This window comes from Oncorhynchus mykiss, chromosome 15, assembly GCF_013265735.2.
Source record: "Oncorhynchus mykiss isolate Arlee chromosome 15, USDA_OmykA_1.1, whole genome shotgun sequence".
Classification (NCBI taxonomy): Eukaryota; Metazoa; Chordata; class Actinopteri; order Salmoniformes; family Salmonidae; genus Oncorhynchus; species Oncorhynchus mykiss.
This window is the reverse complement of record NC_048579.1, coordinates 74,735,265-74,746,589: the sequence shown is the minus strand read 5'-3', so window position 1 is coordinate 74,746,589 and position 11,325 is coordinate 74,735,265. Positions and strand designations below refer to the sequence as shown.

At 45.4% G+C, this 11,325-nt stretch overlaps 1 protein-coding gene across 2 annotated transcripts in view; it reads right to left on the bottom strand.

Moving 5' to 3' along the window:
- Positions 1-3,107: 3,107 nt before the first annotated feature.
- LOC110517153 (carboxypeptidase M) overlaps positions 3,108-11,325 on the bottom strand; it is an 86,334-nt gene continuing 78,116 nt past the window's right edge. For both annotated transcript variants that reach the window (XM_036945383.1, XM_036945382.1), the window contains 2 exons: positions 9,287-9,435; positions 3,108-6,101 (listed from right to left, as the gene is read on the bottom strand). In XM_036945383.1, the coding sequence (XP_036801278.1) occupies positions 5,847-6,101; positions 9,287-9,435 (404 nt within the window). In that variant the 3' untranslated portion in view covers positions 3,108-5,846. The remainder of the gene's footprint in view (positions 6,102-9,286; positions 9,436-11,325) is intronic.

Genomic DNA, 11,325 nt, shown 5'->3' with positions numbered 1-11,325 from the left:
GATACAGTTTCAACATATTTCTAACTGTAAAGTGTATACCCAACGACCACTGAACATTTCAGCTAATGTAACAATGTAAAGAAATTCTAAGAATCATATGAACACTCATGTTCTTGTTAATAAATATGACTAGACAATATCTATTACATTCTGATTGGTTAATGTTGGGACTAGACAATATATATTACATTCTGATTGGTTAATGTTGGGACTAGACAATATATATTACATTCTGACTGGCTAATGCTGGGACTAGACAATAGATATTACATTCTGATTGGTTAATGTTGGGACTAGACAATAGTTATTAATGTTGGGACTAGACAATAGATATTACATTCTGACTGGTTAATTTTGGGACTAGACAATAGATATTACATTCTGACTGGTTAATGTTGTGACTCCCTCCAGGTATTATCCCTCCAGGTATTAACCCTCCAGGTATTGTCCCTCCAGGTATTAACCCTCCAGGTATTATGCCTCCAGGTATTACCCCTCCAGGTATTACCCCTCCAGGTATTATCCCTCCAGGTATTGGCCCTCCAGGTATTAACCCTCCAGGTATTATGCCTCCAGGTATTACCCCTCCAGGTATTACCCCTCCAGGTATTATCCCTCCAGGTATTATCCCTCCAGGTATTGTCCCACCAGGTATTACCCCTCCAGGTATTATCCCTCCAGGTATTATCCCTCCAGGTATTACCCCTCCAGGTATTACCCCTCCAGGTATTGTTCCTCCAGGTATTGTCCCTCCAGGTATTGTCCCTCCAGGTATTACCCCTCCAGGTATTACCCCTCCAGGTATTGTCCCTCCAGGTATTACCCCTCCAGGTATTACCCCTCCAGGTATTGTCCCTCCAGGTATTACCCCTCCAGGTATTGTCCCTCCAGGTATTACCCCTCCAGGTATTACCCCTCCAGGTATTACCCCTCCAGGTATTGTCCCTCCAGGTATTGTCCCTCCAAATATTATCCCTCCAGGTATTATCCCTCCAGGTATTATCCCTCCAGGTATTGTCCCTCCAGGTATTGTCCCTCCAGGTATTGAATGTTTCTCCCATCGATCGGGTTCCTGCCTATAAATATCTGGGCATTTGGATTGACACAGATTTAACATTTAAATCCCTGTCGAAACCGGGAGAACCATGAGGCGGTGTACAATTGACCCAGCGTCTTCCGGGTTAGGGGAGGGTTTGGCCCAGCGTCGTCCGGGTTAGGGGAGGGTTTGGCCCAGCGTCGTCCGGGTTAGGGGAGGGTTTGGCCCAGCGTCGTCCGGGTTAGGGGAGGGTTTGGCCCAGCGTCGTCCGGGTTAGGGGAGGGTTTGGCCCAGCGTCGTCCGGGTTAGAGGAGGGTTTGGCCCAGTGTCATCCGGGTTAGAGGAGGGTTTGGCCCAGCGTCGTCCTGGTTAGGGGAGGGTTTGGCCCAGCGTCGTCCGGGTTAGGGGAGGGTTTGGCCCAGCGTCGTCCGGGTTAGGGGAGGGTTTGGCCCAGCGTCGTCCGGGTTAGGGGAGGGTTTGGTCCAGTGTCGTCCTGGTTAGGGGAGGGTTTGGCCCAGCGTCGTCCGGGTTAGGGGAGGGTTTGGCCTGGCTGGGATATCCTTGTCCTATCGCGCTCTAGCGACTCCTTGTGGCAACCAGGCGCATGCACGCTGACTTCCGTCGTCAGCCGTACAGTCAAAGATGTTCTCATCTATCTGTAGTACAGTGTTTCCTCCGACACATTGGTGCGGCTGGCTTCCGGGTTAAGCGAGCAGTGTGTCAAGAAGCAGTGCGCCTTGGCGGGATCGTGTTTCGGAGGAAGCATGGCTCTCGACGTTGCAGTGATGGGACAAGACTGTTACAGATGTTGACTACGGTGACACCATTTACCAGAATGCATCAGTCACTACTCTTAAACCTTTGGATTCAGTCTAACATAGTGCCATTGGTTTTATCACAGGTGACAGTTTTAATTCTCATCATTACATCCTGTATCTAAAGGTTGTCTGTTCCTCATTAAAGTCCCGTAGATCACTTCCTACCCATCACTACATCCTGTATCTGGTCCTCATTAAAGTCCCGTAGATCACTTCCTACTCATCACTACATCCTGTATCTAAAGGTTGTCTGGTCCTCATTAAAGTCCCGTAGATCACTTCCTACTCATCACTACATCCTGTATCTAAAGGTTGTCTGGTCCTCATTAAAGTCCCGTAGATCACTTCCTACTCATCACTACATCCTGTATCTAAAGGTTGTCTGGTCCTCATTAAAGTCCCGTAGATCACTTCCTACTCATCACTACATCCTGTATCTGGTCCTCATTGAAGTCCAGTAGATCACTTCGTACTCATCACTACATCCTGTATCTAAAAGTTGTCTGGTCCTCATTAAAGTCCAGTAGATCACTTCCTACTCATCACTACATCCTGTATCTGGTCCTCATTAAAGTCCAGTAGATCACTTCCTACTCATCACTACATCCTGTATCTGGTCCTCATTAAAGTCCAGTAGATCACTTCCTACTCATCACTACATCCTGTATCTAAAAGTTGTCTGGTCCTCATTAAAGTCCCGTAGATCACTTCCTACTCATCACTACATCCTGTATCTAAAGGTTGTCTGGTCCCCATTAAAGTCCCGTAGATCACTTCCTACTCATCACTACATCCTGTATCTGGTCCTCATTAAAGTCCCGTAGATCACTTCCTACTCATCACTACATCCTGTATCTAAAGGTTGTCTGGTCCTCATTAAAGTCCCGTAGATCACTTCCTACTCATCACTACATCCTGTATCTAAAGGTTGTCTGGTCCTCATTAAAGTCCCGTAGATCACTTCCTACTCATCACTACATCCTGTATCTAAAGGTTGTCTGGTCCTCATTAAAGTCCCGTAGATCACTTCCTTATTCACTTTTTTGTTTGGTTTATAAACCTCTACTATACATGGTTGGTTAACTCTTTGGAGGTTCCTCGGGTCGCCACCGAATCAGGGAGAATCCGCTTTTAAGTTTTAATGTGCCTCACTGCTGGAACAATTAGCAGAACGAATAATGATTGGATATTCTGGTGCAGTTTAGTGTTTTGGGGACCTAGTCGCTGAGGAAAGGAACGTTGTTGTGCTTTTAAAAAAAAACATTTTATTAGACATTGTATTGATTACTGTTTGGTTTCACATCGTTTAAAAAAATTGTTGTAGTACTGTAAATCAGGGCACCCTGGGGGATGAGACCCTGGTCTCATTGGTTTTCCCCTGAATAAATTAATAAATAAATAAAATGACAGATCTGGGTTTATGGTGGTGTGTGGGGTCTGGCTGGTTGCCCAGGCGACTGACGACAGTAGACCTATCCCTGACCTGCAGATCTTTAGGCATAGTGGAGACAGGACTCCACCTGCTGGTAAAAAAAGCTCATAACTATTATCAGAATCTTCATCCGTCCACTTCCCATCATCACCTCTCAAGCAAGGTTAATGTGTAGTGTCATGATTTAAGCTACTGATATTGAAGGCGTAACCCGGGACTCGATCCCGGGTCCAGCGACTATCAAGCCAACACATGAATCGCTACATTATATCGGTTAACTTTGACACAACACCTTAAGACATAGCCCACACATGAACAATGTAACCACAGACGTGGATGGGAAAAAAAGACTGGTCCTGAAACATAAATTGACAGATTTAATCATCATCAAGGCACAACAATCATTGTCAGCTGAAAGGTCAAAAGGTCAGTTGATAGATGAGGTAGAACAACACGAGAGGCATCTATGTGGACAATATCGTCTCTGTCCCAAATGGCACCCAATCTATTCCCTATATAGTGCACTACTTTTAACCAGGGCCTATAGGGTTTTGGTAAAATGTAGTGCACTAGGTAGGGAATAGGGTGGCATTTATGGGTCTACCATCCATCATTACCCACAATGCTTCAGGAAGGTTCTGTTTTTGACAATAACTATAGTGATACAGTCTCCAGTCCACCAGTACAGGTATTGTGATAGTCTCCAGTCCACCAGTACAGGTATTGTGATACAGTCCACGAGTACAGGTATTGTGATAGTCTCCAGTCCACTAGTACAGGTATTGTGATACAGTCTGGAGAGAGGATATGTTTCAATTAATGTTCTACCTAGGAATATAGTGTTCTGTGCTTTCTGTGCTGTGCAGTGTGTTCTCTGCTGTCTGTGCTGTGTGTTCTCTGCTGTCTGTGCAGTGTGTTCTCTGCTGTCTGTGCTGTGTGTTCTCTGCTGTCTGTGCAGTGTGTTCTCTGCTGTCTGTGCTGTGCAGTGTGTTCCCTGCTGTCTGTGCTGTGCAGTGTGTTCCCTGCTGTCTGTGCTGTGCAGTGTGTTCCCTGTTGTCTGTGCTGTGCAGTGTGTTCCCTGCTGTCTGTGCAGTGTGTTCTCTGCTGTCTGTGCAGTGTGTTCTCTGCTGTCTGTGCAGTGAGTTCTCTGCTGTCTGTGCAGTGAATTCTCTGCTGTCTGTGCAGTGAGTTCCCTGCTGTCTGTGCAGTGTGTTCTCTGCTGTCTGTGCAGTGAGTTCCCTGCTGTCTGTGCAGTGTGTTCTCTGCTGTCTGTGCAGTGTGTTCTCTGCTGTCTGTGCAGTGAGTTCCCTGCTGTCTGTGCAGTGTGTTCTCTGCTGTCTGTGCAGTGAGTTCTCTGCTGTCTGTGCAGTGTGTTTCCTGCTGTCTGTGCAGTGTGTTCTCTGCTGTCTGTGCGGTGTGTTCTCTGCTGTCTGTGCTGTGCAGTGTGTTCCCTGCTGTCTGTGCTGTGCAGTGTGTTCTCTGCTGTCTGTGCTGTGCAGTGTGTTCTCTGCTGTCTGTGAAGTGAGCTCAGGCAGGTCGTCTCTGTGCTAAGCAGTGAGCTCAGGCAGGTCGTCTCTGTGCTGTGCAGTGAGCTCAGGCAGGTCGTCTCTGTGCTGTGGAGTGAGCTCAGGCAGGTCGTCTCTGTGCTGTGGAGTGAGCTCAGGCAGGTCGTCTCTGTGCTGTGCAGTGAGCTCAGGCAGGTCGTCTCTGTGCTGTGGAGTGAGCTCAGGCAGGTCGTCTCTGTGCTGTGGAGTGAGCTCAGGCAGGTCGTCTCTGTGCTGTGGAGTGAGCTCAGGCAGGTCGTCTCTGTCTAAAAGTCTTGTCATGTTTGCAGGTAGAGGTGTGATTCCAGGTGTTTGCAGGTGGACTGGTAGGATCTTAGAGGCACTTCTAGACCTTCTCAACACCCCTCCATCCCTTACCCCTTGTCCTTCTCAACACCCCTCCATCCCTTACCCCCTGTCCTTCTCAACACCCCTCCATCCCTTCCTTACCCCCTGTCCTTCTCAACACCCCTCCATCCCTTACCCCCTGTCCTTCTCAACACCCCTCCATCCCTTACCCCCTGTCCTTCTCAACACCCCTCCATCCCTTACTTACCCCCTGTCCTTCTCAACACTCCTCCATCCCTTACCCCTTGTCCTCAACAACACCCTTCCTTACCCCTTGACTATAGTCTCTTCTTCTCAGCTTTGCATGGCAGATTGCTGGCATGGCAGATTGCTGGCATGGCAGATTGCTGGCTGGCAGTAATTGCTTTCTTTCAGCACAATATTTTTTTTAAACTAAAAAAGCATCAATACAAAACATTACATTTTTAAAAACACAAAATGGCTCACGTGTTTGTGCAAGGTAGAGCAATGCAAAGTGTTACAATAAAATATATATAGGATTGTCTTTGTTTGTACAAAAATACTGAAGAAGAAAAAAGAGAGAATGTCTCTGGACTGGGAGTCAGCCAGTCTGTCTGTCTCCATGGATACGTCCCACATGGCATCCTATCCCCTATATAGTGCACTACTCTAATAAGGTTCCATTTGGGACGTGGCCCGTCTCTCGGTCACAGTAACATGGTATCCCGGAGAACCAGGAGAACCAGGAGGATGGTGACGCCCGAGGGGCCCAGGCTGGGAGAGTGGCCACCCAGGGGCCTCCAGACCTGGGGTGGGGTGCAGGACTGGGTGGGGCGGCTGGGGCCTGGGGTGGCGGCTGCGGACCTCTGCAGCTGGAAGTTGTGGACGAGGGCCGAGAATGAGTCGGGACCGTACGGGACCGTCAACGTCTCTGTCAACACCTGGTGGCCCGGGAACGTCACCTGGCGATCACATCGATCCATTAGTTCATGTATTGATCAATTATTACAATGTTGAGTAAACTTCACACACAGGCAAATATGTCAATCACATTGATTGATTGATTCATACCCAGTTGTATACCAACTAAATATACAGTATTGTAGTGTAGATTGATTCATTCCCAGATGTATACCAACTAAATATACAGCATTGTACTGTAGATTGATTCATTCCCAGATGTGTACTAACTAAAGATACAGCATTGTACTGTAGATTGATTCACACTCAGCTGTATACTAACTAAAGATACAGTATTGTACTGTAGATTGATTCATACCCAGCTGTATACCAACTAAAGATACAGTATTGTACTGTAGATTGATTCATACCCAGCTGTATACCAACTAAAGAGTATTGTAGTGTAGATTGATTCACACTCAGCTGTATACCAACTAAAGATACAGTATTGTACTGTAGATTGATTCATACCCAGCTGTATACTAACTAAAGAGTATTGTACTGGAGATCAAGTGTCTATTCCGTCTGAACAGATGGGATGAATATAATAAAAGGATAAAACATTTTTATTCTCATGGTTTCACAATATCTCTGTTGTTGTTAAATGTTCTGGTGCTTTCTCTGAGCCGCCTGTCGGAGGAACGGTTGTTATCTGTCCGTTGATCAGATGTTTACTGGAGACTGTGGGAGATGTGGGACCTCATACGTGCTACTGCACCACACCACCCGGGAGGACCACCCACGTGGCTTTGTATGAGCTGGCTCAAAATAAAAACACTGAGAAACATTAATTGAGCCCGTGTCCAAAACGGCACCCTATTCCCTATATAGAGTGCACTACTTTTTGACTTAGAGCCCCTAGGATTGTCTCACTCTAGACTGTGTCCTAAACAGCACCCTAATCCATATATAGTGCACTACTTTTGACCAAAGCCCCATGTCCTCTCCATGCCACTTAGAGACAGTTGACCCTCCACCCTCTTTGGTTGATTTGAGAGCAGTTAAATAATTCCTATCGCTCCCAGTCTAATCTCAGTGTTGTATTTAGGGAGGGGGGGAGAGGGAGGAGGAGGGGGGGTCAAACAGCAAACATGCATCCAACAAGTTTGTAGAGTCACAAGTTTGATGAAGTCACTGCTTGCTAGGAATATGGGACCAAATACTCCACTTTTGACTACTTTAATACACATAGGAGGTACATTTGTCCAAATGCTTATGAGACAGGCAGTTAACCCACTGTTCCTAGGCAGTTAACCCACTGCTCCTAGGCAGTTAACCCCACTGTTCCTAGGCAGTTAACCCACTGTTCCTAGGCAGTTAACCCACTGCTCCTAGGCAGTTAACCCCACTGTTCCTAGGCAGTTAACCCACTGCTCCTAGGCAGTTAACCCACTGTTCCTAGGCAGTTAACCCACTGCTCCTAGGCAGTTAACCCACTGTTCCTAGGCAGTTAACCCACTGCTCCTAGGCAGTTAACCCCACTGTTCCTAGGCAGTTAACCCACTGTTCCTAGGCAGTTAACCCCACTGTTCCTAGGCAGTTAACCCACTGTTCCTAGGCAGTTAACCCACTGTTCCTAGGCAGTTAACCCACTGTTCCTAGGCCAGTTAACCCACTGTTCCTAGGCAGTTAACCCACTGTTCCTAGGCAGTTAACCCACTGTTCCTAGGCAGTTAACCCACTGTTCCTAGACCAGTTAACCCACTGTTCCTAGGCAGTTAACCCACTGTTCCTAGGCAGTTAACCCACTGTTCCTAGGCAGTTAACCCACTGTTCCTAGGCCAGTTAACCCACTGTTCCTAGGCAGTTAACCCACTGTTCCTAGGCAGTTAACCCACTGTTCCTAGACCAGTTAACCCCACTGTTCCTAGGCAGTTAACCCACTGTTCCAAGGCAGTTAACCCACTGTTCCTAGGCCGTCAATGTAAATAAGAATTTGTTCTTAACTCACTTGCCTAGTTAAATAAAGATTAAATAGATTTTTAAAAAGACCTTCAGAAGAAACATTAAAGCAGAGCCCTATAAAATCCATTATTATTATTTATTAAAATATAAATGGGATTTTCTAAAATCCACAACAATGTTTAAACCACATCAGGAGACCACTTTTGAGGTCTGGGAAATGTTTAGAAAATGTTCAGTTTTGGGGTATCGTTCCCCTTTAATTCCCCTGTGCACCCCAACGAGGCTGCTGTTTAGTGGTGTTTTTCTAGCACACGTGTGATGGTAGAGTTGGCTAAACAAATGACCCACCGGACTGAATCAAATAATCATGATATAATTCTGCCAGGAAGGCAATAGGCTACTTTGTAGTTAACATTTTAATTGAGAAGGGTTTTTTTGGGAAAGCCTTTCCATCTACCAGAAGACTGTTGTCATTTTATTAGCATCATCGCTAACAGCTACACCGAGTGGTAGACGGGAACATACACAGACGGGGGAATTCTCAATGCCGGTTCAGAAACTTGAAAGAAATACGAATCACTGACGCATTCTGTTCACGTCTTATTATAAACTTGGTCAAATTAATACATTTAGTTGATTTCCTACTATATTCCATATATTTTTGAATTAGTGTTGAATTCCGTGTTATTGTCTAGATTCCGTGACTCAGCGTTCTTCGCATCACAGGTTTTTAAATCGGACCCTAAATAAAAAAGTGCTTTCATTTCTAAAAGTTAAAACAAATATGTATGAAAATACCGTCAAATAAAAAGGTGACATTTTGTACATTCGCCTCATATGAAATATTTTTATTTCAAATCCAAAATGTTGGGAGTAATAGAGCCAAATTAAAAGTTTTAGCTTCACTGTCCAAATAAATAACTACCACCCAGATACACAGACCGGTCCCAAATGACACCCTATTTCATATATATATAGGAAATAGGGTGTCATTTGTGGAATAGGGCTCTGGTCAAAAGTAGTGCACTACATAGGAAATAGGGTGCCATTTGAGACAGCAGCAGTAGTTGAATAAACCTACATTATCAGTACTACCACCAGAGGGTGCTGTCTCACCCTAAAGGTGTAGTTGCCTGGCAGCAGCAGTAGTTGAATAAACCCTAAACTATCAGTACTACCACCAGAGGGTGCTGTCTCACCCTAAAGGTGTAGTTGCCTGGCAGCAGCAGTAGTTGAATAAACCCTAAACTATCAGTACTACCACCAGATGGTGCTGTCTCACCCTAAAGGTGTAGTTGCCTGGCAGCAGCAGTCTGTAGTATTCTCCATGGCGGTCGGTTCTGAAGGGACAGAGGTTCTGTCTCCCCTCCACCTCCACCAGAGCATTCTGTAATGGGTTTCCCTCCGCGTCCAACACCTGCCCTTTCACACCTAGAGACACACACACACACACACACACACACACACACACACACACACACACACACACACACACACACACACACACACACACACACACACACACACACACACACACAGCAGGACGGAAGGAGAGAAAGACAATCAACACCAACCAAGCCAATTGGTTCTTCATTTAGCAACGGTCATCCAAATTGTTAAAAAGGTTTTAAAAAAACATTGTAATAAATAGAACAGTTGAACAACGAATGAAATTCCTCCAAAACTCCATCAGGTATCGACTGGATTATAAAGCACATAAAACATTTTACTCGAACAGTTTACTGGGATTTTGGTACTCAATATGTCAAATTTCACTTTTATTTTCTTAGAATTCACTCATATGCACATTTTGTAATGGTATCTGGTATTTAAAACAATATGTGTTAAAATAAAGAAAAGTATATATGCCTCATTTGCATAAACACACAAGGTAATTTGCATATGCGAATAAATGAACCTAGGTGGAACTGGCCTGCAACCACCAAACACTAGCTCTGTCTAGGCCTACCTGCTCGGTCTCGACAGCCTCATTCATTACTGTTGTCGAGTTCTGTTGCATAATTCAACATGTTGCGTCACTAGCAGGATAGCCTCAGATTAAAGATCAACAGGCTTGGCTCTAGATCACATCTATCTAAACAGACATGATATCACTATCATCGCAGTGTTCATTTTCAGGAAGTTGCTTTCATTTCAGCGCATCTAATTTGTAAACATAAAAAAAAACGACAGGAACAAGCAAAGGGTATGAAAGATTCACAGGAGTAAAATGAAATTAATCAATCCAGCGAGATTTAAATGTCAAGTGGATTTCGACCCCTCCCCCTCACACTCAGGAAATAGTTCCTCAGGTGGGCGTAGCTTGCGCGCTGCTACTCAATTGTCCGGCTGTTAGTTAGACGATATCCCATTAACTATTCAGAAAAGGGCGGAGTTTCCTCCTTCTTAACTTTACTGGAATGAATGAACCCTTCGTCGCCCTATTCTGTGTTTACCTCGACACAACACAGGAGAACAGTCAGTCTATTCTGTGTTTACCTCGACACAACACAGGAGAACAGTCACCCTATTCTGTGTTTACCTCGACACAACACAGGAGAACAGTCACCCTATTCTGTGTTTACCTCGACACAAGACAGGAGAACAGTCACCCTATTCTGTGTTTACCTCGACACAAGACAGGAGAACAGTCACCCTATTTTGTGTTTACCTCGACACAACACAGGAGAACAGTCAGACTATTCTGTGTTTACCTCGACACAACACAGGAGAACAGTCAGTCTATTCTGTGTTTACCTCGACACAACACAGGAGAACAGTCACCCTATTCTGTGTTTACCTCGACACAACACAGGAGAACAGTCACCCTATTCTGTGTTTACCTCGACACAACACAGGAGAACAGTCAGACTATTCTGTGTTTACCTCGACACAACACAGGAGAACAGTCAGTCTATTCTGTGTTTACCTCGACACAACACAGGAGAACAGTCAGTCTATTCTGTGTTTACCTCGACACAACACAGGAGAACAGTCACCCTATTCTGTGTTTACCTCGACACAACACAGGAGAACAGTCACCCTATTCTGTGTTTACCTCGACACAACACAGGAGAACAGTCACCCTATTCTGTGTTTACCTCGACACAACACAGGAGAACAGTCAGACTATTCTGTGTTTACCTCGACACAACACAGGAGAACAGTCAGTCTATTCTGTGTTTACCTCGACACAACACAGGAGAACAGTCAGTCTATTCTGTGTTTACCTCGACACAACACAGGAGAACAGTCAGTCTATTCTGTGTTTACCTCGACACAACACAGGAGAACAGTCACCCTATTCTGTGTTTACCTCGA